General features: G+C 43.0%; 2 protein-coding genes and 1 long non-coding RNA gene across 6 annotated transcripts in view; 1 reads left to right on the top strand and 2 right to left on the bottom strand.

The window, feature by feature from the left end:
• The first annotated feature begins 631 nt into the window (after window positions 1-631).
• On the top strand, window positions 632-26,820 carry LOC135093144 (uncharacterized). Of its 4 annotated transcripts, XM_063992049.1 has the most exons (5): window positions 10,832-12,274; window positions 23,508-23,766; window positions 25,277-25,382; window positions 25,834-25,929; window positions 26,348-26,820. In XM_063992049.1, the coding sequence occupies exons 1-5, from the start codon at window positions 12,208-12,210 to the stop codon at window positions 26,363-26,365; spliced, it is 546 nt and encodes a 181-aa protein (XP_063848119.1). In that variant the 5' UTR covers window positions 10,832-12,207; the 3' UTR covers window positions 26,366-26,820. The 4 variants fall into 4 exon arrangements, 2 of the variants coding, with proteins under 2 accessions (XP_063848119.1, XP_063848118.1); XR_010263227.1 differs by lacking the exon at window positions 10,832-12,274 and adding an exon at window positions 632-1,225 and having other exon boundaries at window positions 23,407-23,766; window positions 25,834-26,820; XR_010263228.1 differs by having other exon boundaries at window positions 23,407-23,766; window positions 25,834-26,820.
• LOC135093143 (uncharacterized) lies at window positions 1,882-3,920 on the bottom strand. The gene is made up of 2 exons (XM_063992046.1): window positions 3,615-3,920; window positions 1,882-3,297 (listed from the first exon to the last, which is right to left on the bottom strand). Exons 1-2 carry the CDS (start codon window positions 3,747-3,749, stop codon window positions 2,449-2,451), a joined length of 984 nt encoding a protein of 327 aa, XP_063848116.1. The 5' UTR covers window positions 3,750-3,920; the 3' UTR covers window positions 1,882-2,448.
• LOC135093145 (uncharacterized) overlaps window positions 25,030-27,609 on the bottom strand; it is a 32,907-nt gene continuing 30,327 nt past the window's right edge. The window contains exon 2 of the long non-coding RNA XR_010263229.1: window positions 25,030-25,421. This is a non-coding gene — a long non-coding RNA (uncharacterized LOC135093145). The remainder of the gene's footprint in view (window positions 25,422-27,609) is intronic.

Genomic DNA, 27,609 nt, shown 5'->3' on the forward strand with positions numbered 1-27,609 from the left:
TGCAAAATTTATAGATAGTTTTTTGAATATTTCGTTATTATTACTGAGTTCGGCAATCTTTTTATATTTTGGGTATTAGTTAAAGTATATGACAAGTCAGAAAAAAATAGTGCACCCCAGTCTGGGCGCCTTCTTTCTTCTGGTGATTTTCAAAATTAATTACGTTACGTTAATATAGGCGCCGAGACGATAATTTTCCCTGCCTCCCTCCTTGTCTGTACATCAATATTCAACTAAACTTCCGGCTGTTTCCAGACTCATGCATGAAGGAAAGCCAGAATTAACCACGAAAATAGATAAATAACCCAAGAAATGCTCCAAATAAGGCCTAAGTAAATTGAAGGATTTAGCCCCGTTCAGAGCGCCTACCATGAAAATATGACATTATCAGACCCAGACCGAGACCTTCCCTCCTCCCCCCCTGTGTCTCTTCGTCAATATTTCTCTCAATTTCCAGGGTTTCCGGGCATTTCCATGTATTTTCCATACTAAAAAAATGAAGGAGAGTGTATGAGGGACTGTAGTAGTAATAGTAGTGGTAGTAGTAGTAGTAGTAGTAGAAGTAATAGTAGTAGTAGCACTATTATTATTAAGTGTGTGTGTGTGTGTGTGTGTGTGGTGTCCTGTCAGGGCCGTCCTGTGTGGGATTGCCAGCCTGGTATAGAGACAGGAAATAGGTTGTTTAGTACTCGTTTGACAAACTGCAGGAGTACTTGTTTGTTGACAGCTGCCAAGGGGGGTGATGTCGAGGGTGGTAATTTGATTTGATTTGATTAATTTACTGCGCAAATAGCGTCGGACACCATAAAATAGAGGAACTTAATAAGAGTTGTCAGCTAAAGCAAATGATACGCTCACACACACACCCATTCGCGCACCCCACCCACCAATCCACACTCACACAAAAGCAAGAGATGCCATGCAGGGCACAGTGTATCAGGAAAAGCCACCAAATCGAGGAGGGTAACGCACGAGAATCTCATCAAGAAAATCGGGCACCAGAATATGGCGACAGACAGCATCCAGCGGCAGACCTTGGGGCAGGAGGTGTCGAACAGTGAGGTACACTAGGCAGTAGTGCTCGATGGTGCGCGGCACAGGTGACACTCAGCAGTGTGAAGGAAGACTTGCCCTCCACCCCGGCAATCTGTCATGGCGGGCAGTAGCCCAGCCGCAGACGAGCAGTGATAACGTTGTGCCGCCGAACCATAAGACCCCGGCAACGGTACGTGTACTTTGGCGGCAGACGGACTCGTAATAGTTGATGGTGATACTGTAGGGCCTCTCAGTATCCCTGCGACGCCACATAAGTAGAAGAGCAGCGGAACGGACTCTGGAGAGGTGGCATGGCAGGGAAAGATGGGAGGGTGGTGAGGGTGTCCGCGTAGCCGGTGTAGACGTTTCAGGACACTCCCCCTAATTTAAGGTAGGCGCACACTTGTTCGCATCGTACGGACGGCACGCATCGTACTCATCGGATTGTTTTTGGGGTCAGCACACATTGGTCCGCATCGTACGGACGGCACGCATCGGACGGATCGGATTTTCTGCGCACATTGTCGGCATTGGACCATTCACCACCCGCAGTTGTGAAGCTGAGCTCTCTCTGGAAGGACATACTCCATATTTTTCTAGTGTATAAAGTTGTGAAAATGTTGAACAGTGATAGTGAAGAGGAAGAAATTGTAGTGGTTAGCTGTTTGCTGGCACAAGAAGAAGAACAGAAAGTTAAAAAAAGGAAAACATGGATTCACAACATAAACAGGAAAAGGCTGGAATTTGAAGAATTTCATACATTGTTCCCTGATTTGATGGAAGATGATGTCAAGGTAGATAGGATAAAAATTTAGGAACTTATCTAAAAACAGTCAGTGAGTTAATATAACATTATATATTATGTATAAGCAAAGCATAGCTATGCAAACAGAAAAAAATAAAATAAATACCGAAGAAGGTTTTCATCCGACCGCGACGGCGCTCTGGCTGCAACAGACGATGGGGTCGCACATTTGCCGGCAAATGCCGTAGAGGCCATCCGCATCGTTCGTACGCATCGGATTGAATGCTCTTTCGGGGATCCTCGTCGGCATTGCCGATGTCCGATGCGTACGACGCGGTCAAATGCGCGCAGACCCATTTGAAATAATGTAAAGAATACTAAAATCCGATGCGTACGATGCGTGCCGTCCGTACGATGCGAACAAGTGTGCGCCTACCTTTAAACGTGACTCCCGGAGTCACTTGAAACTAGTTTGAAAGCACTCCCCAATCAATTGAATCTAGTTTGACAGCACTCCCTAGTCAACTGAAACTGCGTTTCATATGACTCCCCATCAGGTTGAAATGACTCCCATAATTTGCTAATTGAGAAAACATTTTATTAACATTAATTACCATACAAACAATAACTTATTACCATACAATGTATAACTTGTTACAAGACTAGCCCTACACACCCATAACTACATTATAATGGACGCCAGACTCATTTTCTAAATACATTGACTCCTTTACCACTTTACCATTTGGCCTGTGTATATGCCAAGTTAGTTCTGGCCCAAACTTTGCCCACACACAGATATTAACATTAAACATGTTGGCAGCTGCTAATATCTCCGTTGTTGTTCCCCACACCTTATCATTACGCATAGATTCCACTCTGATCCCTTCATTGCAGGCCATGAAATCACAAACCATGCTCCTGACAACGGTATGTTGATCCTCATCTCCTGTTATGGCAAACAATAATGCATGGAAGAGACAATTTCCGTCACCTTTAATTATTTTTACACTAAGAGGTTCGCTATTGTTTTTTAAGGTCTTGTTTATTTTCCTGCATAGCCCCGACTTCTTGAATATTAGACGTCCACCAGAGTGAGAGTAGATAGTTCGTTGTGTTGCAACTGTCAATGGCGAGAACTTGTAGGTTATCTCCTCTTTCTGAACATCTACAATCTGAACACTTGATGACGGAGATGCAAGTGCTGAAGTTTCTGTTTGTCTTTCGAATAAAGGCTTTAGGTTGCATCCATTTACTTTAGTCTTGAGGGGGACTTTTGTTGATGGATGAATGAGGGAATATAGGCCCTTCTCGCAAACTTGAGCCACTTCGTAGGGACCACCATCCCACGGATCGGTTTGTTTACCTCCTTTCCTGTCAGCCCTGCGAAGATTGTAACGCAACACCTTGTTGCCCACAATAAAATTCTTTTGTTTATATCGCCTCTTTGCAAAATCAGCTTGCTGTTTTGCCTGCGCTTGCTCAATGTTAGCCTCTGCTTTCTTGAAGACAACATCCTGTAAGATAAAACAAATACTGTTGTAGTACAATATTTTTGATATGTGGATAAATTATTTTGTGTACATCTGCCACATAACCTAGCCAAACCTCGTCTGAATGTGGTATAATGATGTAAATAATTAAATTTAGGGGATAACATTTCAAAGGTTTAAAGGAAAATTCTTTGATATAGTACTCAAAAACCATATCCTTAAACATAATATATAGATACAACTGTAACTGTTATTCTGAAGAAGTCCTTGGTGGGCGAAACGTAAATAAACCTAGATTAAGTATATACAGTTTAGGATAACTTTTGCATTAAAAATATTACCTGTAATATTTCGAGCTTTGAGAGTGTTGCATGGAAGTCCGACTCCTCAAATTCAGGATCGTCTAGATTCAAAGTACAATCAGCTAGCTCATGGTCCACATCAATAGGAAGGACAGGTTCACGACCGTACAGCATCTTGAAGGGTGAAAACTTCGTGGAGGCCTGGACTGTAGATCTAAAACAGAAACAATGGAATTGAAACACCAAATAACCATATAGAATTTTCCTTAAGTACTAACATTTAACCGGATATTAGGCCTACTTACCTCAGTGCAAATAAGATACCGTGCAAACATTTGTCCCAGTTTTCATGTCGATGTTTGAAGGAGAAGATTTTGAACAGTTCGGTTGCTACGCTCAACTAATCCATTTGCCTTAAAATAATAAAAAAATAAGTGGACAATAAAGGTTTACATAGTCAATTATATAGGAAGATATAAATACAGATTAATAAGTAGATTAATAAGAAATATACAGATAAATAAATAGACATAAATAAAGAGATAAATTGATAGACACAAATCCAGATAAATAAATACACATAAATAAGTAAACAGACAGACAAACAATAAATATCTTATTACACAGGTAACACAGACCTTACCGAACCTTATTTAGTATATGATGATTACTTACTTGAAGATGATACGCGGATATAATTCTTTGCGTTGTTCCTGTGAGCGTATGAAGCTCTGATGAAACAGAGTTCACAAATTCTCTGCCCTGGTCATTGATTTGTATGGTAACACATCCATGCCGAGAGATGATGTCCTCATACAAGAAGCGTGCGACCTCTACAGCTTGTTTTGATTTTAAAGGTCAAGCCTCAATCCACTTCGAAAAATAGCAAACGGCCATCACAATGGCGACATTACCGTTGGATGATCTGAAAAATAAGTAGTGTAAAGCAGCCTACCGAACCTTACCAGACAAAAACAAAAGTCGCAAACAATCTTTGGTATTTTGGCATTTTTAGCATTGTAATGCTTAGTACGGGATTTTAAAGTTCAGTAATATCAAATTAAAACAAAACATGTTTATCATTAAAAACTTAATAGTCAGTATTATAAAATAATAGTAATATTGCACTTATATACATATTTTATAAACTTAAAACTCACGTTGGCAATGAACATAGGCCTACGCCAATTTGGTACATGTTTTGAGGCTTAATTGGGACATTGTGGAGTTTCGGGTCAACTTTCTTGAACACAGTGCTGGCTTTCTGGCACCGCAGGCAGGTTTTTATGTAACGTTACGCCACCAATACCTCTGCATTACGCGATCGATGACTTTATCCCTGCCAACATGACCTCCCAAAGCAACAGCTTCGTCGCTGTCACCAACTCCTAGATGACAGGACAGCACAATGTCTAGCTGGCATTGGCGATCCTTAACCACCCGAAGAAATCTAACTTCTGCAACCATATATACCAATTATAAGCAACCCTTTCAATAAATATTGGTTAAAGTTATTGCTTTTGAATTTACTCTTATAAGGTTAGATAAAAGTCTAAGCTTGCCCTAATCACTCAATTATTTTTCAATTATTTTTCATAATGTTTAGTGTGAATATCTAGATGAGCCTCACCAATAATTTTCTAAATAAAGTACCCCATTAGTTAAAAGCAGATGCTTGGATATTTTTTTCCTAATTACGTCGGTGTCTCAAATATACTACTTATACTACTTACCAGTTATAACTTTCCTGTTTGGTTTACGGACAAATTTTAGACAGTCGTCTTGGATAACAAATACCCAACACTTCCTTCGAAAATTCGCCTTATTCCCCTTATCGTTTCCACCACGCACTGGGTATTTTTTTTACTGCAAATATTCTTCTACCTCATCCATTTCACTAGCGAACTCCATGGTGGCTCTGTAGACACTGACAAATAACAAGTCAACACAAGCCTTGTTAACTTTATTTCAGATTCACTGCAAAGTAGGTTTATTCGAATGTGGATTCATTTCAAATTAGGTTCATTTGATTGTTTGATGGTGGAGTCATTTCAAACGGGTGAGGAGTTACCTGAAACTAGTTTCAAGTGATGGGGAGTCGACTAAATCTAGTTTCATCTGACTGCGGGAGTCATCTGAAGCAGGGAGTCATTTGAAACGGCTACACCGGCGTAGAGGAGTGCATTGATTGATTTGTGGATGGGAGAATTGTTGTGTAGATGGATATGTGGATGAGTGAGTGTATGTGTAGGTGGGTGGGTGGGTGGGAGAACTGGTGAGTGGATGGATAATTAGCTGGGTGGATAGATGACAGTTAAATGGATGAATAAGTCAATGGGTGTGTGTATGAAGGGATGTGTGGATGGCTAGATGCATTGATGTGTGGATAAATTGATGGATGGATGAATGGGTTGTAGGCAGGTGTAGATTGGGTGGATGGGCGGATCAATGAGTAGGTAGGTGGATGAGAGGGTGAATGGTTGTGGTTGTGAGAGAAGGTGGGTGGATGGATGAGTGGGTGGGTAGATGTAAGTGGGTGAGTGGATGGGCGGGTGAATAAATGGATCGGTGTGAATCAGTGATTGGATGGATGGGTGAGAGTGGATTAACAGGAGTAGTAGTAGTAGCAGCAGCAGCAGCAGCAGCAGCAGCAGCAGCAGTAGTAGTAGTAGTAGTAGTAGTAGTAGTAGTAGTATTTTTTTATCGTGTTAGTTAATGGTTGTGAATTGTTTGGTATTGATAGTATGAAATATTTACATCTTGAACACGATTAAACTGAAGATAAGTCTCGAGGTTATACAGAAAATTATTATATTAATGTCTGTACATATTTTCTTCACCTTAAAGAAATCGAAAACAAAGCCTCTCTCTCTCTCTCTCTCTCTCTCTCTCTCTCTCTCTCTCTCTCTCTCTCTCTCTCTCTCTCTCTCTCTCTCTCTCTCTCTCTGCACAAGGAAAGAAATATTGATAAGACATTAAGTCAGATGAATCCCTTCACTCTCACACGTGACGCCTGGCCTCGAGTGTGTGGCCAGCGGGAGTGACTCGCTCCTCAACTAGTGATCGGCTGATGGGCGTCTCTGGTGGGGTGAGTGAGTGCGCCCCTCTCCTCTCTCCCTTCCCTTCCCCCGGTGCATGTGTTAGCTGTATTAGGAGCATTGACCTGGCTGATGCTTCTATATTTTCCGAATTATTCTAAATTATTTTTTCATCGCCGGTAACGTGAGATGATAAATTAGTCGAATTACCATTTTGCTCTTTATATCCGTCAAATTTACTGTAGACTTTCAACTCAAATGTCCACACTCCCGTGAGTAAGTGTGCCGTGATATTTTTTTAATTCAATAATAAAGACTGCCCATTGGTTTATTCTTCCGTGCCCAGGCAGGCGACCAGCGCAGGTGTATCTAGACTGAGCGGGTTTGATGCGTAATCCAAAACACTTTTAGCCGCACCTCTGCTACATTCAAAAGACTCTAGTTAAAGTTACACAAGCTTTAAGAGTGTTTTGTTTGGTTCTAGTGGCAGATGAACAAATTTCAATATTATTAACAGGAAAAACATTCTTGAGAACTCGACTAATCATCCCTGTCGCATCTGAAAATAATCGTGATATGCGTTCCGTAATGATTTTTTTTTCCTTTCTTTCTTTTTTTATTAATCGTGATATCATTAATTCCTGAATATGTTATCGACCATTCTGCAGTGAATGGTGCTTATTTTATTGGCTCATTGTGTCTTATTGTTGTGGAAACGCCAGGCAGACAGTGACTCACCTAGCGCTGATGGCAATATAAACTATCTATCACATGTGTATGGTTTTACCTTATGTGTTATTAATGTTTGTATTTTAACAAGCTTTGTACTTTTAATGACATGATTTTTTTTTTTTTAAATTCATTTAGTTGTCTTTCGTTACGTAAATAGTTTCTTAATAATCTTTTACAAAATATCGTAATAGATTAATATTTTGCTATGATGTGGTGTCACAGTCTGATGTACTCTGTCTCACTGTAACTCATGATGCAAGTGTGTGTCTGCCTGCCCATCTACCAATCCGTCTGTCTATCTGCCTCTGTACGTATATCTTTGTCTATCTATCTGTTTCTTTCCTTTCTTTTGTTTGTTTATTTGTTTTTCTTTGTTCCCATCGATCTATTTATGTATCTATCTGTTAACGTTATTGGTCTCTCTATCTATCCATCCATACACTCATCCATCCATGTATCTATCTATCTATCTATCTATCTATCTATCTATTTATTTATCTATTTATCTATCTATCTACCTATCCACCTACCTACCTACTTACTTGTATCTACTTATCTATCAGTGTGTGTGTGTGTGTGTGTGTGTGTGTGTGTGTGTGTGTGTGTGTGTGTGTGTGTGTGTGTGTGTGTATGCTAGCGCGTTCTAAAGATAGGCAGTATTCATGAAGCAAGACTTATTTCTGAATTTCTAAAAAGACAATTTTTCTTTTGCTCTCTACTGCGTAGAGTGAATGAAAGTTAAATATTGCTGGCTTCTTGGCTTGGACGTGTTGAAGTAATTTAGTACCATTCTCTCTCTCTCTCTCTCTCTCTCTCTCTCTCTCTCTCTCTCTCTCTCTCTCTCTCTCTCTCTCGATAGATAGATAGATAGACAGATTGACAGACAGATAGATAGATAGACAGACAGATTGAAATAAATACAGACAAATTGAGACAAATAGATAGACACAGACAGATAGATAGACAGACAGATAGCCAGAAAGATAGATAGACAGACAGACAAATAAATAGATAGACATAGATTGATAGACAAGCAGATATACAAATAGACAGACAGACACAGGTAAATAGTTAGATAGATTAATTAACATATAAAGACAAGCAGACAGATAGACAAACAGACAGAGATAGATAGACAAATAGCTAGAAAGGTAAGTGTGCTAACAGGTAGATTAATAGACGAACACAAAAACAGAGCTAGACAAACAGATAGACGGACACAAGCACCACCACCCGCACAACCTAAGCAAGTGCTCGGTGCTCTCGGTCACAAGATGTATAGCGGAAGGCAGCTCATATTTCAATCAACTATTTATGCCCTTAATTGCTCACCTGTTCATCTTTCATCTGCCTCCTCCTCCTCCTCCTAACCTATCCCTGTCTATTGCTCTCATCTCTTCCCTTATCCATCACTCTCTGCTTCTTCCTCTCTCCTTTAATTCTTCCTCCTCTTCCTGCTATTCCATGCCTGTTTCCCTTTATTTCCTCTCTGCCTGGAGGAGAGGGTGAAAAAGTAATAGGGATAAAAGGGAAGAAGAGACGCAGGATTAAGGGGGATAAGAAGAGGATGAGGAGAGGAGGAGGGAGGGCTATGTGTGACAGGATGTGTTGGGGAAGGAAGGTAGGACGGAAGGCGGGGGGGGAGGGGAGAAGTTTAAAGAATAAGGAATGATAATAAGAAATAAATAGTTAAAGATATGGGTGATGGGATGATATTGTGACTGGTTTTAAAGGTGTTTTTTTTGTGGTTCTACTGACATATTAATAAGATTTCTACATTGTTAACAGAAGAAATACTCTTGAGAACCCGGTTGATCATCTTGGTGGCGTTTGAAAGTAGTGGTGAGAGAGCAAAGCCTTTCTGAATACAAGTCTTTTGTCCTCACCGAGGCAGCCACCAAAGCTAGCCAGCCAAAGGAAACCGGGCAAATAAACACGACTTCTGTTTTTCACGTTTTATTGAAGTTTGTGGCTTTTTATGGAGAATTTTCAGCCGTCAGGTAGCGAGAGAGAAAGAGAATGAGAGAGAGAATGAGAGGGTATGAGCAAAAGGAGGACTAGGAAAGGGGAGTGAAAAGGGTATGAAATGGGAATGAAGAGGAATAAGTGAATGTTGAAGGGTCCTTCGAGGGTTGCAGGTGACAGTTTGAAAAAAGGGATGCCGAGGCTGTGACATGAAAGGAATGTACTGCACCGACCCTGGATTTTTAAGGGGAATAAACAGGGCTGAGTTTGGTTCTACCTTAATACTAAGACTGAAAAACTATATAAGTGTCACGCTACACCTCAAAATAGTGTCAAACCACAACTTAAACCAGTATACCTCGCCCCAGTTACCAGTACCACACCTCACCCCAGTACCACACGTCATCTTACACCTGCATCTTGTCCTACCTCACCTCACACCAGCACCTGCCCAGTGCCACGCCACACCACACACGCCGCGCCATTAATTACAGTCAAGGATCATAGCGCAGTGTCAGCCAGCCATTGCAGGTCTCGTTAGGGTCAGTGTAACCCGTCAGCTGCCACATTCCTGATGCAATAACCGCCTGCTGAATTACGCCATTCCTGCTGCCAGACAGTGTGTGCACAGTATTCTGAAACACTTCCGCGCCGCACTTCCGCTACTTTGAAAAGGTGCTTATTCAAAAAAATTCGGCCACTTCCACGAGAACAGGACGAATAATATCTGTGTCCTTTGAAAATAATTCTTGTGGGAGAATAAAGCGTTTTAAAAATACTACCCTTAGTAACATATGAAGGTCCTTACTCTCAAAATGTCGGTGTCTGGACTACTCTTAACTGGCGCAATTGGAAGGCATACAGGCTTTCAATTTCAATTTCATGATCACAGTGATAGTTAAGCAAAAATTCACTTGAAAACTGCCTGAATAATTTATGTTATCTTTGAATTTGACACAGAGGTAATGAGCGGCCGCCGTGGTGAAGAATACCACCCTGAATGACGGACAGAAGATCACAGCAGGCGTGTATCGATTAAATCATCTTAATAATACTACGCTTTTGTCCCTCGCGCTGAGAGACAAAGGAGGCCAAGTGTAAATTTTTAATCACCTGGCATGTAATGAAGAGGTCGCTGGCTGGGCCGTGTTTAGCTAGGCGAGGAGACTGCTCTCTCTCTCTCTCTCTCTCTCTCTGGCAGATAAACAATGAACACAAAGGAACACAAATGAAAAACAGACCGTGGAAGTTCCCTTGGTTCCGGCTGTTTGACAGAGAGAGAGAGAGAGAGAGAGAGAGAGAGAGAGAGAGAGAGAGAGAGAGAGAGTGTTACTGAGTTAAGCATTAAGATAGGCGAGGCTAATCATGTTGCCTTCAGCCAGGTACTCAGCCCTTATTCGTCCACAGTGTAGTTTGAAAGCTGCTTTACTTGATAAGGACATAAGAATATAAGAGGAAGCTATTTGTAGCCACAGACAGCTTACATGTGGCAGTCTCTTTATAATACTTTATAATCCATCTACGATCCTCATCCAAAAACTTTTATAAACTTCTGGCTGTCAGCGATCGTGCTGTATATAATCTTTTAAAGCTTCATTTTGACTCGGCGCTGACAATCTGAGTACTGATTCCATTCCACTCATCTATCGCTATCTGAGAACCAGTTTCTTCATATCTTCTTGTTAAATCTAACTTTGTCAAGCTTGAACCCATTAGTTTTTATATATTGGTTACTAATTCTATGAATTTTGTGTATATTCCGATTTGCTGTCCGTAAGAGAGCGAGCAGCCTGTCAGTGAGGTCACTAAGTAGGAGGAGGCAGTAGACACCTGCCAAAACATTAATTACTCCCAGTGAGGTGTCGAACACAAGATCAGGGGGTGCTGCGAACTTACCAGTGACCCAGCTGAGGCTGGGTCGTCTCAGCTGACTCAGTCTCAGTCGGACTCAGCTGGGGCGTCTACTCGAAACTATCGCACTACAAGTTATTTCAGTCAGTCGGAGGTGACTATAGTACTTCACCTCACTGCAACACCACTCCTCGTTCTCCTTATTTCTTTTACTAATTCTCTGCTGACTTAACCTTCTGTCCCTGCCTCGCCAGACATCGCCAGTAAACAGGTGGTAATCTAGTTTGAGGCAAAGGGCTTACATTAAGCTCTCGTCAAGAAGGTGAAAATTGACTTAACAGGGAGAGGATAGCGAGGTGAAGTTCCTTTCGGTCAATGTTTGAGTCAAGAATCGCGTCTGTAGTTGATAATGGTTCACGATACATTTTCTGGGTCGTCTCCTTGCTCTGGTTGATCAGTAACATTTTTCCGGTGTAACAAAATACTAAATCCCCAAAGGCATGGTAATCCTGAACCGAAAATCGGCACCACGCATGATTCTTCGGCACAGCCAGGCGTATGACATTGTGTGAGTTCCGTCGGGCTGATTCTTCCCTATACGGTCTTCCCTTGGAGCTCCTCGTTCTATAATACTCAAATCGTTTCTTACCGCGTCTTAAAAGTATACATTTTTGGTATTATATATCAGTTACTTGCCTCTTGATGGCTGTGGTCCAGCGCGACAAGTTGGTCCGCTGCGCGGCGCTAACAGGTTACGGAGAGAGTTGACGGGTGGTTGTAAGCGCGGCTCGCCATTTCCCCCACCCAGCCCGAGGAAGTTCGTAGACTTCTAGACTTGTGATTATGTAGCTTCGCCCTTATAGTTAAAAAAAAAAAAAAAAAAGTACTCCATGTTTTTACCGAGATTAGTGTTGCGGGGAATATTGCAGAGTTGATACATGAATGGGAGTTTTAGTACAAGTGAACATTAATTTGGCAACAACCACCTGTGAGTGTCTTGTGATCGCGTAGTGCTGCCTCCAGGTGCTGGCAGGCCCCCTGTGGTGATGGGGGCCGCGCTGCACATCCTGCTGCTCATCGCTCACGCAGCCCTCGCCGCCGCCACCAAGGCAGGTGAGTACAGCACAGGTGAAGGCAGGGCAGCTCGCAGCCCGGGCTACTCCTGGCGGGCGAGGCTGACACGCACTGCCGCTCCTGTCGTGCAGTGGTGACAGGTGCAAAATATCTCCCCTTCTTTGGTGACAAAAAGATAGTCCTTTCTGGTGATGTCCGGCCTCGTTTCGAGCAGATTCTTTGAACAGTTTTCTCAGAAACATTGGTGGCTTTTGCAGTCCATGCAGTTGCTTTTGAAGGTGGGATAAAGAATCCATTACAGCTTTCTCTTCAGTGAAATACTAGTTGACGTAGTAAAGCATTTCCATTTCCGTGCCATGCAGACCCTGGAACGCGAGCGAGTCGGAGTTGTAGCTTCCATCATGAGTGGTGGCCAGAAAGGAAGTGAGCCGTCTCCCTCAACACATGCATCATTTAATTCCGTCACTTCTTCAAAATACCTTTCCCACTGCTCCTCCTCCTCCTTCAACACACACACACACACACACACACATACCTGCGAGGGAGTGCTAATCCCTTTTAATGACACCACCACCACCACCACCACTACGAGGACAACGTGGTAACATGGGAAAAAAAATATTTGCCACGTCATAGAATTTATACAAATCGTAGTTATAATCCTAAACATCGACTCTCGTTGTACTATGTAGCTTTCTTTACTAAATACTGAATACATGAAATATTACGTTCAAATAGCACATGGATGGGAAACAAACGAGAGAGGCCCATGTACGAAGGTTGATTTAGCAGAATGGCTAGAGGTAAACCACCAACCATACTAGCCCCACCTTGAACGGATTTCATGCTCTGAACAGACTATAAAACTATTCACACCTGGCTATGCTCTCTCTCTCTCTCTCTCTCTCTCTCTCTCTCTCTCTCTCTCTCTCTCTCTCTCTCGAGTCGTGTGTGAAAGAGAGAGAGAGAGAGAGAGAGAGAGAGAGAGAGAGAGAGGGGGGGGGAAGAGAGGGAGGGAAAATGATAAAGGACTCGATTTTCTCTCTCTCTCTCTCTCTCTCTCTCTCTCTCTCTCTCTCTCTCTCTCTCTGGCAGATTAGCGACGAACACAAAGGAACACAATTGAAAAACAGATCCTCCTCCTCCTCCTCCTCCTGCGATTGGTCCACTAATAACAGAAAATGGCAAAAAGATAGAAAGCGAAGCAGACATGGCGGACACCCAGAACGAGTACTTTTCAACAGTCTTCACGACTGAGGATGTTCAGGGCAGTCTGCCGACCCCCCCGACTTAGTCACGAGGCACCACGCTGCCGGACTTCACCATCACAGGAAGTGAAATCTTCTCAGTCACGAAGAGCATGAACGTAAACAAAACACCCGGGCCAGACAAGATATCATCCAGGCTTCTTAGAGAAGCAAGAAATGAGCTCGTGAAACCGCTTACGATTTTAGTCAATAAAACTTTACTAGCGGGTAAAGTTAACCACGAATGGAAACTAGCAAATGTCACGCCAATCTTTAAAAAAGGAAATGAATCTCTCCCAGCCAATTACAGACCGATCAGTCTCACTTCAGTAGTGTGCAAGCTGATGGAAACAATAATCAGAGATAAAATTGTTAAATTTAAATATTTAGAAGAAAACAAAATCATAAAGGATTCGCAACACGGTTTCAGAACCAAGCGTTGCTGCTTAACGAACATATTAGACTTCTTTTATGAAGTATTTAACTCGTATGACGAGACAAAAGCTGTTGATATTATCGACCTTGATTTCCAACAGTTCCCCATAAGAGACTCATCAGTAAAGTAAAAGCTCCCGTCATTGCCGGAAACACCCTGAAATGGCTGAGAGACTGCCTCTCTGACAGAAAACAGCGTGTTGTGATAAATGGAAAAGAGTCAGAGTGGCAAAAGGTAAACAGCTGTGTTCCACAAGGCTCTGTATTAGGTCCAGTACTCTTTATAATGTACATTAATGATATTGATGAGGGGATAAATTGCAAAATAAGTAAATTTGCAGACGACACCAAAATAGCAAGTAGAGTAACGTCAGTGTCACAATGGCAGGAATTACAGTGTGACCTCAATAAACTAACAAGATGGGCAGAAAAATGGCAGATGAGATTCAATATAGAAAAGTGTAAAATTCTACATATCGGAAGCAACAATGTTCAGGCGAGATATGTAATGAATAACATGCCACTGTCAAGCACCGATAAAGAAAAAGATCTTGGTGTCGTTGTGTCAAACGACCTAAAGCCGAGTCAACACTGCATAGAAACCGTAAAGACAGCAAACAAATTAGTAGGGTTCATTGGAAGAACCTTTGAATTTAAAACAGAAAAGGTTATACTTGCCTTATATAACTCACTGGTGCGCCCTCATCTAGAATACTGTGTAGAGTTCTGGTCACCATATTACAAAAAAGACATTGAAAAACTAGAAAAGATACAGCGCAGAGTCACAAAGATGATTCCAAGATTGCGTAATAAGCCGTATGAGGAACGACTGAAAGAACTAAGCCTATTTAGTGTAACAAAGTGCAGGATAAGAGGAGAGCTAATTGAAGTGTTCAAAATTTTCAAAGGATATAGTAACATTGATGCACAAATATTTTACCATTGATCATTCTAACCTAACAAGAAATAATGGATTCAAGATTATACCCAAACGTTTTAAATCCCATGAGGCCAAACATTTTTTCTTTAATTATATAGTAAATATATGGAATAAGCTTCCAGCAGAAATTGTGAACAGCAATACTATTGAATCGTTCAAAAATAAAATAGACAAATATTTAAAAGCAAATCCCCAACAAGCTCTCTTCTTGTCCGAATAATTGCTAAATTCACTAATAAACTCTTATTTTACAGACACCAGTTTTATTATAAATTGCATTAACTTTCAGATAGGCGTATAGAGTTCACCGTAGGGTGAATAGTACAACTTCTTTTCAACCTTTCCTATGAAAATTCCATGTCAGTTTTTCCATACTGCATGGTACTTTTCCCAACTATTTTCATGCCAGCGCAAGCTGGCAAGCACAAGCTGGCAAGCTGGCAAGCACAAGCTGGCAAGCGCAAGCTGGTGGGTGGGGAGGAGCCTTCTGCTATGCTGCCCTGTCTCTCTTCCCTGTAGCTGGTTAGAAGTAGTTACCAAACAGCCTTGCAAGTACCAAAAGGTCTGTTGTTGTTTGGCTTTCCTTTGTATTCCTTTGTATTCTCCTCCTCCTCCTCTACCTCTCTCCTTTTTTTTTTCTTTTTATCTCCATGACAAACTTTAACACACACACACACACACACACACACACACACACACACACATACACACACACACACATACACACACACACTACAACATTCCAAACTCCCCTCTATTATCCTTTCAATGTGTGTGTGTGTGTGTGTGTGTGTGTGTGTATTAAAATTTGTCAGTCTGGTTTGGTTTGTTTTATTTTTCGTTTTGTTTTATTTGTTTTATTTTTGTTTTGATCTCTCTCTCTCTCTCTCTCTCTCTCTCTCTCTCTCTCTCTCTCTCTCTCTCTCTCTCTCTCTCTCTCTCTCTCTCTCTCCACTTCATCTGGTTGTGAGAGTTTCTGGACGGGGAAGAGAGAGAGAGAGAGAGAGAGAGAGAGAGAGAGAGAGAGAGAGAGAGAGAGAGAGAGAGAGAGAGAGGAAGGAGAGGCGCCCCCTTCCACACCCCTAGCAATCTGTTATACCTTCCCTTACTCTCCCCTTACTCCCAAATAAACTCTCTCTCTCTCTCTCTCTCTCTCTCTCTCTCTCTCTCTCTCTCTCTCTCTCTCTCTCTCTCTTTCTCTCTCTCTCTCATTTCTTAGCTGTCTGTCATATCTTAGCGGTCTTCTCTTCCCATCTTCACCTCTCACTGACTGTCTAGCCCATCACCTCCCTCCCTCACCTCTCATCTGCTCCCTCCCCTTCCCTCCCTTACGTGTCACCCACCAGTCCCTCTCCCATTCCTCTCCTACCTCCCTCTCACCACTGTCACGATCGCTTACTCACTTACGGTCGTACGATCCCGGTTATCTTTCCAAGAAAGTGGACTTTACACTGATCCCGGAAAATTTTAAATGTCTGGATTTTTAAAGGCTTCGAGTGCCTACCCGACCTATCCGAAATCGCCAGAATCACACCCTCTCACTCTACCTTACCTTGACACAGCACACCTGGAATCACCTCTAATATAAGATCAGTGTTGGGGGAGTAGAAAACACGATTATTCTATGTTACAACCACATATATTAATACTAATGATAATTCACAAACAACACGAGGTAGTACACGTTCTCGTCACTTCACACAACACCAGAACCCATTTACACCTCCACCAGTCACTGAAATATTTCCCTCATCCGCAGGAATTTACTCAGACGCCATTACCGCGTCCCCAGACAATAATTCCCATATTTCACCTCCTCAAACCTCACAGGACATCACCATCATCGCCAGAGATCACCCATAACACTATAACACCATCTCTAAAAGTCACCAGTACACCACAACACCAGCTTCCAAGGTCAACACCACAGCCTCCACTCACAAAATGGCTGCCAGTTTAACCTATAACCCCTTCGAACAGCGTCACCGGCACCACTCACCAACCGAATTTCAGCGGACAAGAGCTCTTGGTACCACAAAAGCTCACTAACCTGATCCTGGATATCAAGGTTATACCGCTACACCACTAATACCTCCACACACCACTCCATCACCAATCCACACCAAGATTCTTCCCTGAGACGCCGCCTTCCCTCCGTTCTTCCTCACGACCCAAGGCGTTCTGTGTTCCCCTCCTTGGAATGTGTTGTTGCCCACTCAAGCTCCCCTCGTTTCAACATATTTCCACCTCAATTATACTTCCTCCCTTATACATACAAAGATATAGAGAACTTAAATTATGAAGAGAATAATACTACATGATATAAAATGAGTAAGTAAACTTTGCACTAATTTATAAACAATAATAAGGATAATAATGTCCGAAAGGCAGGTAACCGGAACACAGGGGACACTAAGAAAACGTGTTTCCTTTCAAGGTAAATTCGGCCAATAACATGACACTTCCCTTCCATTTGTCTTTATATTTGTTTTTCTTCTTCCTTTTCTTTGTTTCTTGTTTTTTTCTAATTTTCCTTTTCTTTCGTTTTCCTTTTTCTTTTTTCTTTTCCCTTGTGATTTTCCTTTTCTTTTTCATGTTTTTTTCTGTTATTTATGTTTCTTTTCTTCCTCTTTTTCTTCTCTTCTTCTCTCTCACCTTCCTTTCGTCATTCTTTCAATGTAGGTCTTTTAAGTATTTTAAAGTATTTATTTTATTAAGTATTTTAAGGATAATTTCGGGAAGGTTTAGAGTATTCGTCCCTTAAATGTTATAGCGGTGATGTTTTTATTTTAAGTATCTTAGTGGGTTGTTTAAGTGTCTGCATTACTTTAAGTCAGGTGTTTGTAAGTTCAGTTGTTTTTTAAGTATTTCAATTTTTTTAGATTCAGTTATTTTTTAATATTTCAATTTTTAGGTTCATTTAGTTTTAAGTATCTCAGTTTTTAGGTTCAATTATTTTAGGCATTTCAATTTTTAGCCTCATTTGTTTTAAGGGACATGAATTTTCAAATCCAATTAGTTTAGACATCACAAATGTTTCGACTCAGTTTTAAGAGACATAAACTTCAAGTGACATTAGGCAATTACAGGTAGAGAGATACAGGTGACAACAATTACAGTCGTCTTCAAGGGAAAAACACACCTGGAAACATTAAGTACCCAAATTTTTACATCAATTAATCTTAAGAGACAATTAACTGCAGGTGGAGAGATACAGGTGACAATAATTAATCATCTTCAAGGGAAACACACCTGGAAGCATTAAGTACCTCAATTTTTACATTAATTAATCTTGAGACATTAATTACAGGTAGACCAGAACAGGTGACAGGGATTTGATCAGGGCGCGGCAGGTGTAGGGCTCAGAGCCTCACCAGGTGCCAGGGTGCTGTGCCTCGCCTCCCAACTGCTCCCCTAATGCTTCCCTAAATGGCGCCCCTCTCTCCTCCCCCCTTTTCCGCCCCTAACCACCACGGGGGGCGTGTGTACCTGGGTGACCGGCGAGGGGCGTCTTATTTAGTGGGCGTGAGTGATGGGGGTGTAGAGAGAGAGAGAGAGAGAGAGAGAGAGAGAGAGAGAGAGAGAGAGAGAGAGAGAGAGAGAGAGAGAGAGAGGATTTTTTTTGTATAATATATTTTTGTCCTTATTTACATGTTAGAATGTTGAAATAGGGAAAAATTCTCTCTCTCTCTCTCTCTCTCTCTCTCTCTCTCTCTCTCTCTCTCTCTCTCTCTCTCTCTCTCTCTCTCTCTGTCTCGTAACTCCGGTAATGATAGGTAAGCAACGCCTGTCCGCCGCTCGCACGTGTACCACACCTGTCCCGCCCCGCAGGTGAGGGGAGGGAGGGGTGAGGGGAGGTAAGTGAAGGGAAATTTGAGAGGTGATTGGAGTGAGAAGACTGAAGGGAAGAGGGAAAAAAGAGTAAGGGAGAGGGGGATATAAAGTGAGGAAGAGGGGAGTGTTTGAGGGTTTTGAGTGACGGGAGAGAGGGGGAGTAGGAGGGAAGGGAAGTGAGGGGGAAAAGGATGTTTTTATTCTTTCTCTCCCTTTTCTTTCTTCTGTTTTTTTTTTCTATTAATTCTTTCTTCTTTATTTTCTTTTCTTTCTTCTTCGTTTCTTCCTTATCTTCCTTCTCTTCTTTCTAATTTATTCCCTTTTCCAATCACATCTTCTCCTTCTCCTTCTCCTCCCCTCTTAACACACTTCCTGTCTTCCTCTCCCTCCCTGCACCTCCCCTCCTCCTCCCCACCTCCTCTCCCTCTCCCCATCTTCCCCTTCTTTCTCTCTCCCCCCTTCCCCCCCTGACACCTGGACCGCGTGACCGAATCATCAATAACAAGAGATGCCAACCCCCTCCCCTTTCACCACCCCCACCCTCCATCGTTCGTCCCAGGGCACCATTACTCGCGCCGCTGGGGGTATGGGGGTGAGGGGATATGGGTGGTAAGGGAGGGTGTAGGGGGCACAGTGGGTTTAGGGGGTTGGATATAGAGGGGGAATGGGGTGGTGGTGGTGGTGGTGGTGGTGGTGGTGGTGGTGGTGGTAGTAGTAGTAGTGGTAGTAGTAGTAGTAGTAGTAGCTTGCCACCACAAATTGTCACCACGTCGAGGCTCTCACCGCATGCCGATTAATCCCGCTGGACAAAAAGCCTGGATGCAGACCAATTGGCATTGGCGAGGTGATAAGACGCATCGTGGGGTAAATGCGTCATGACGGTGGTCAAGGACGACGTAAGGAGGGCAGCGGGGGAACCTGCAAGTATGTGCAGGACAGCAGGCAGGAGGGGAAGCCGCCATCCACGCTATGAGGGAAATGTTCAGTGAAGACAATTGTGAAGCGGTGTTATTAGTGGACGCCAAAAACGCTTTCAACACTATTAACAGAAAAACAATGCTTCACAACATTCGAGTAAAATGTCCCTCTCTGGCACAATATGTAGAAAACACATATAGTGACCCCTCGGATTTGTACACATGTAATAATAGTGGTAATAGTGTTAAGGTGTTAAAGTCCATGGAAGGGACAACACAAGGTGACCCAGTGGCCATGGCGATGTACGCCCTCGGACTTTCAGTGCTGCAACAAGTTATCTCATATGAGAAAACGAGTGTGAAGCAAGTGGCGTACGCGGATGACCTGTCAGGGGCCGGCAAAATAACAGACTTGAAAAAATGGTGGGGCTTAGTGAATGACAATGGTCCCATCATAGGGTACACACCCAATGCCGCCAAGTCCGTCCTTATTGTAAAGCCTGAACACTATGACAGTGCAGTGGATAGCTTCAGTGGCAGTGGAGTTATAATAACAAAGGATGGATAACGGCATCTGGGTGCTGTCATCGGAACAGAGGAGTTCAAGAAGGAGTACATAGGAGAAAAGGTGAAGGAGTGGATACACGAGGTGGAAGTCCTGTCTGACATGGCCAGGACTGAGCCTCATGCAGCCTACTCCGCCTACACCCACGGCTTGCAGCATCGATGGAGATTCGCCATGCGCACCATCCCAGGCATCAGCCCTCTCCTTGCACCACTGGAGGTCTCGATAAGGAACACCTTCCTCCCAGCGTTATTGAGATACCACACCATCAGAGATGGGGAAAGGGCGCTGCTCGAACTTCCACCAAGACTGGGCGGGATGGGAATCACCTCCCCTGAGAAGTTGGCGACTGTGGAGAACCTCAACTCCCTCAAGCTCACCAGGTCCCTCACAGAGAAGATCATTGCTCAAGACGCACATGGTGAAATAGCCCAAAGTGCAGTCACTGAGCAAGGACGAATTATATCTAGAGATAGGCAACAACATCAACGAAACTGTCTCGAAGACCTGATAAACATCCTGCCTGCAACCACAGTGAGAAAAATCCTCACTGCACAGGAAACGGGAGCCTCTAACTGGCTAACGTCACTGCCCATCAGAGCGAAGGGCTTCAGCCTCAACAAACAAGAATTTGTCGACGCCATTGCTCTGAGGTACGGCTGGCCGATGGAAGGACTCCCCAGTACCTGTGTGTGTGGCTCCCCCAATGACGTCAACCACACCATGACGTGCAAAAAGGGGGGATTCGTATGTATCAGGCACGATGAGGTGAGAGATCTGACCGCCAGCATGCTCAGGGAGGTGTGCCACGATGTCTCCACTGAACCGACCCTCCTGCCGCTAGACGGCGAGCAACTGCGCTACAGAACAGTCAACACCACCAACGAGGCTCGAGTCGACGTCAGTGCACGAGGGTTCTGGACAAGGGGACAGAAAGCATTCGTGGACATACGGATCTTTGACCCGATGGCCGCCTGTCACCACGAACTCTCCCTGGAGGCCGCCCACCGCAAGAATGAGCAGGAGAAGATCCGAGCGTATGGGGAGAGAATCCAACACGTTGACCAGGGCAGCTTCACACCTCTGGTCTTCACCACATCTGGCGGGATGGGCCCCAAGGCTCAGTGCTTCTACTCAAGACTAGCCGACCTAATGGCAGAAAAGAAGCACCAGCCAAGGAGCCATGTCGTCGCATGGATGAGGTGCCGTCTCTCATTCTCCCTCCTCAGATCTGCCCTCCTGTGTCTCAGGGGGACAAGGCATTCCACTCCCATACCTGCAGACTTAGGAGGCCTCGACTGCGAGGCTACAGTGGTGGAGAGTGGCATAAGAGTAGATAGAGTAGAGGTAGAGTGAATTTATAGTTAACAACTAATGTTTATATTATAGAGTATTAGATATGGTTGGATGCCACAGTCATTAGCGAGAGCTGGGGCTAATGACCTCCAAGTAATGGAGCCCCTAATTGACACATCAATAAACATGGGGTGGAGGTAGTAGTAGAAGTAGCAAAAAAAAAATAGTAGTAGTAGTAGTAGTAGTAGTAGTAGTAGTAGTAGTAGTAGTAGTAGTAGTAGTAGTAAGAGTAGTAGGAATAGGAGTAGTAGTTATTGTTGTTGTTATTTTTGCTGTTGTAAATAAGTAAACAAATAAATATAAATAACCTAACACCTAATATATATACTAGTACTGTTAAAATTAGATACACTATACAATAACAATACGAAGAATAAGGAGGAGGAGGAGGAGGAGAAAAAAAGTTAATGAGTATGATAAAAAAAAATAAAAAAGTAGTAGTAGTAGTAGTAGTAGTAGCAGCAGCAGCAATCTCTCTCTCTCTCTCTCTCTCTCTCTCTCTCTCTCTCTCTCTCTCTCTCTCTCTCTCTCTCTCTCTCTCTCTCTCTCTGTCTCTCTCTCTCCCACCCCTCTCCTTCCACCCCCTCCTCGTCTCTCGCCTGGGTTACCCTCCCTCCCACCACTCTCCTTTCACCCCCTCCTCGTCTCTCGCCTGGGTTAATGGAAGTCTACAACAAAAATCTTGGTTTGAGACACAAATGCTCCGCGATTTAAGAGGGGAAATAATTTTTGAGGATGATGAGGACGTGGTGGTGATGGAGAGTGAAGGAAAGTAGGGAAGAGGAAGATGGAAAAGGAAAGGAAGGGAAATAACAGGAGAGAGGTAGGGGATGGGAGAGCAAGGAGGAAAGAAAGAGAAACAAAGTAGGAAAAGATGAAGGGAAGAAGAAAAGGGAGGTAAAGGAAAAGGGGAATGGGGAGAGAGAGGAGAAAGGAAGAGATGGGAAATAAAGGGGAGAGGAAGGGAAAATTACTTTTTTTCTCTCCTCCTCCTCTTCCTCCTCCACTGACATCTCCTTTTCCTCCTCCTCCTCCTCCTCCTCCCCCCCCATAACTATCTTCTATCGTCACTCCTTACCAATCATCCTTTTCATCTTCCCATCCCCTCTTCCTCTTTTCCCTTCTCTTCCCCTCACCTGCTCCCCTCACCTGTCTTTTTTCCCCTCACTTCCCATCTTACAAGCAGCGAAAAATCATTATAACCTCTTTTATCCCATCACCTACAGTACCCCTTTCCTCTCACTCCCCCCCTCTCTCCTTCAACTCTCCCCTCACCTGTTCCCTTCACCAATCAGCGTGCCAAAGGTAGGAGTCACTGTCAGGCTCTCCTACTGTTACAAGCTGCAGTGTTGTATTGTAGAGGTTGACGCGCAAAAGGGCAAAAAAGATTGTTACTGTTTTATGAAATAGTCGGTGGCTGGGGGGCCGTGAAATTAGATCATCCCTGTGTGTGTGTGTGTGTGTGTGTGTGTGTGTGTGTGTGTGTGTGTGTGTGTGTGTGTGTGTGTGTTTTCATATTGCGTACCAATTGGAAGGCCCTCAGCGGTTTAATCTCTCTCTCTCTCTCTCTCTCTCTCTCTCTCTCTCTCTCTCTCTCTCTCTCTCTCTCTCTCTCTCTCTCTCTCACTATTTCTCTCTCTCTCTCTCTCTCTCTCTCTCTCTCTCTCTCTCTCTCTCTCTCTCTCTCTCTCTCTCTCTCTCTCTCTCTCTCTCTCTTCTCTCTCTCTCTTACTCTCTCTATTTCTTCTCTCTCTCTCTTACTATTTCTTTTTTCTCTCTCTCTCTTACTATTTCTTATGTCTCTCTCTCTCTTACTATTTCTTCTCTCTCTCTCTTACTATTTCTTATGTATTTAATTGTTTATTTTTTTGTTGCAGATTAAGCGTTGCGTGCATTGTTACCAGAACCAGTAGAGTATTGCGTGTACATCAGTGTTGCCAGAACCGAATAATGTGTTAACGTACATCATTGTTACCAGAACCGAGTATCGCCTCTACATCAGCGTTACCAGAACCGAGTATTGCGTGTATATCAGTGTTACCAGTCAAAGCCACCAGCGTTACCAGATGGAAGAGGATTGAGATGCGTGGAGGGAGACGCAAAGTGGAGGAAAGAGGAAGAAAACCCCCTCCAACTACCCTCCCATTACTCTTCCATCCACGACCACCCTCCCACGACCCTCCAGCGACCACCACGACCAGGAGGGAATCGCGAGTCGTCCAGGTCGTCCTAACAAGGTAATTACATTTATCTCCTCTTGGTTACAGTTACTTGATTACTTAGAATTACGCTATTTTTGATTTTCTTAATTTAATTGATTTTCTTAATTTAAATGTTTTATTTCATTGTTTGTTGTTTTCTTTTGTTTTTTAAATTTATTTTTCGTTATTTATTTTGGTAATGGGTCGTGATGGTTGTTATAGAAAATGGTGCCTTTTTTATAGGGGTAAGGAAAGGGGGGGGTGAAGGGGAGGGGGATGCAGGTTGGGGGTTAGGGGGATTAGGGAAGGAAATGGAGGAGAGGAGGAGGAAGAGGAGGGGACGTAAGTCACGTGATCTCTCTCTCTCTCTCTCTCTCTCTCTCTCTCTCTCTCTCTCTCTCTCTCTCTCTCTCTCTCTCTCTCTCTCTCTCTCTCTCTCTCTCTCTCTCTCTCGAGAGAGAGAGAGAGAGAGAAACTCCATCAATCTTCCCTTTTACTCCTCCTCCTCCTCCTCCTCCACATCCTTGAAAGTTCTCCTTTTCTTCCTCCTCTTTTATAGTTTGGTTCTTGTTTTCGTTTTCGTTCGTTCGTTTTTATTTATTTATTTATTTATTTTTCTTCTTTGCGTGAGTGGAGAGGTGGCGAGGGGTAAGAGCGACGCAATACTGTCATCTACGGTATAATTATCAACGAAGTTCTCATATTAAACGAATTATTGTTTTAAATATCTCATAGAAAGCAGAAAAGTGAGAGCTGTGAATACTGTGAGACCGTTATTGGTCGTTACAAGAGAAGCTGGCGTTAACGTGTTACTGTCATTCCATAACGTCATTACGTGTCCGGCTAGTGTAGTGATGTTATTCAGGTGGTAAGATGTGCCCAGCACATCTTACCACCCGAGAGAGAGAGAGAGAGAGAGAATTTGACGGGGAGGGGTATAAGAAATGCGGAAACAAGGAGGGAGTGGGGAAGGGGGGGGGAAGGCGGACATGGAGTGAGGTTGAGAAAGGTGTGGCTTAATTGACACGTAACGAATTTTGGCCTATTATATTTACCTATTAAAATCACTTGAGTTGCCATGTAGCCTTTGCTAATAGTAGGGGTAGGAAGGATGCTTCATCAAGTAGAGAGCCGCCTGTACAGGAGTCTTACATTATTATTAGTCGTCCTATTACATAGTTGATAAAGACTTAATGAAAAGTTTCGGTGATCCCTAATCTCTTTGATTATTAGACTAATAATTTCATATTAATTCAGAGGAGGAATTGATTATAGGTCTAGAGAGAGAGAGAGAGAGAGAGAGAGAGAGAGAGAGAGAGAGAGAGAGAGAGAGAGAGAGAGAGAGAGAGAGAGAGAGAGAGAGAGAGAGAGAGAGAGAGAGAGACTGTTGGGAATGTGTTATGTAGTGAGATTTGTTGTGTTCAAATAATTTGAGGTGGAATGTATAAAACATGAGTACAGAGTAGCAGTGAGGGGCCATTCTCACTGAAGCAGGGTGGAAGTGTGTACTTTGTGCAGGTGTGCTGACATGTCCTCATCTCCATAGACCCGATGGCAGTCTGCATGGCCAGTCTGCATGGCCACGTCCTCCTACACCAGGTGCAGCTGCTTCTCCTCTTCCTCCTGCGTGCCACATCACTTGGGTCTCCTGGGTGAGTTGTGCTAGCTTTGCATCATTCAGCTCTTGGCTTCTAAAGGACAGAGATATGTGGCAGAGTTACCTTTCCTTGAGTTAGGGCAGGTGTTTTTGTACTTGTCCTTGGTTAAATTCCTTCCCCATCAACTTCACAGCCCTGCAGCCCTGCATAAACTATCATAATGGTTTCGTATATATATATATATATATATAGCCCTGCATAAACTATCATAATGGTTTGGTGTATATATATATATATATATATATATATATATATATATATATATATATATATATATATATATATATATATATATATATATATATATATACAGTGACAGATTTCCGTGTTGTGTTTCATTCATTGCTCCTATGCTGTTTGATGTGTGTATGTTGAAGCATGTATTGATATGAGTGTGATAAATGTGGTGTCTTGAAATTATTTAAAACTTCACCTTACCTCGCAGTTCACGTTGATGAGCAGCGGCCAACTGCACCGTCTGTGGGCCACACCTGTGCACCCTTGCTTACCTTGCACCACTAATGAAGGACACCAAGCAGAGGTACATCAAGAAGTTCACTTTCTGGGCTGAAGAGAGCTTGGCAGGATTGTAAGAGCTGACCAAGACTGACTGACTGGCTTAGTGATGTGTTGGCCTGTGTGTGTGTGTTTGATAGTCTTCAAGTGCTGTAGGGGCATGAGAGTGACTTGAATGTATGTGAGTAAATGATAGATCAAGTGGTGTAGGGGATGAGACAAGGTGACCTAAAGTTGATGATAGCATGTTCATGGGAGGTTTTTTTTTATTGCATTATGATTTGGAGAGAGAGAGAGAGAGAGAGAGAGAGAGAGATCTACATACAGTTAGACAAGCAGCAGTGCGTTGCAGAAGGTTGTCCTAACTTATGGTCATGCACGCTGTTTGGGTGGCGAGGCAGAGTTTAAATGTGGCAACATAGAACACCTCCGTGGATTGGCAGGAATTAGCGAGTCAGTGACGTTCACCAGCCGCACCACTGAGGGAGCCCCACATCCAACCAATACAACAAACAGCCCAGAGTCCCCAGACTGAAGAGGCCAACGAGGACGGTTTGGACGACCTACAGGAGGAACTAGTAACCTTGTTAAGAACAGCTCGGAAGGAAGTACGAGTAATGCACAATTGACACACTACAGGCAAGTAACTGCTGACCTGGAGGATAAAAGGAGTGTGTCAGTGGAGGCCTTGTCAGTAGGGTGTCGGGCCATCTCGGCCCATCGCTGTCTCGGCCCATTTCAAACGCCAACTCGGCCCATTTATATGAGCAACTCGGACCATCTGTACAAGCTATACACCATTGTCTTTAAGAGACTTTTTGCATAAGGTTGAACTAATTTAATCCAATAATCACTCACTCACCATCGCAATTAGCAATGATATGTAAAATGTTGTATAAAGTTTTCGGGAGAGACTTTCCCATTTTTATTATTATTATTATTATTATTATTTTTTTTTTTAGTGATAAAGATAATAATAATAATATTAATAATAATAATAATAATAATAATAATAATCCCTCCCTTCCTCCCAGACTCTCTCCCTCCCAGTCCTTCCCTTCTCCCTCCCTGCTATCTCCCTCTTTCCTTTCCTCCAACCCCACCCTCCTTCCTCCCTGCTATCACACACACACACACACACACACACAAAATATATAACTACCGAAATTCATACTAAGGAGCGAAACGTTCAGGTATCGAAACCGTTCCCATGACAACTGACCTCGTAAGCAAGCTAAGAAATAAGTTGTTTTAAAATATTGGTGGATGTATAACAAGTAGGGATTTTTACATGTATTTCTAGTTATCAATAAAGGGAGGTGACAGTAGTTGACGGTAGTTAGCAGTTAGCAGTTTGGTAAGTTCTCATGTAACTACCAGGCAGCAGCAGTTTACCAATTATTGAAAGACGGGACTGAAAAGCGAGGTATTAGGTTGTTTCACGAGGGGAAGACGAGGTGGTGGACTGCTTTGGGAAACAGGTTAGATTTCGCCTGCACTTCGAGGAGGAAGGACTGATCAGTCAATATGGAGAGTAGTAGTAACTGTTTGGTCTGCGGGAATACCGTGCGCCCTTTACAGGTAAAACGAAATCTAAGTGTATTCTTATAATGTGATAATGACATATTGGTACGTGGATACTTTTATATTCTTTACAGGAGGCGTTGTTATGCGATAGATGCAGTTTGTGGCAACATCGCAAATG

Source organism: Scylla paramamosain, chromosome 42 (genome assembly GCF_035594125.1).
Source record: "Scylla paramamosain isolate STU-SP2022 chromosome 42, ASM3559412v1, whole genome shotgun sequence".
Classification (NCBI taxonomy): Eukaryota; Metazoa; Arthropoda; class Malacostraca; order Decapoda; family Portunidae; genus Scylla; species Scylla paramamosain.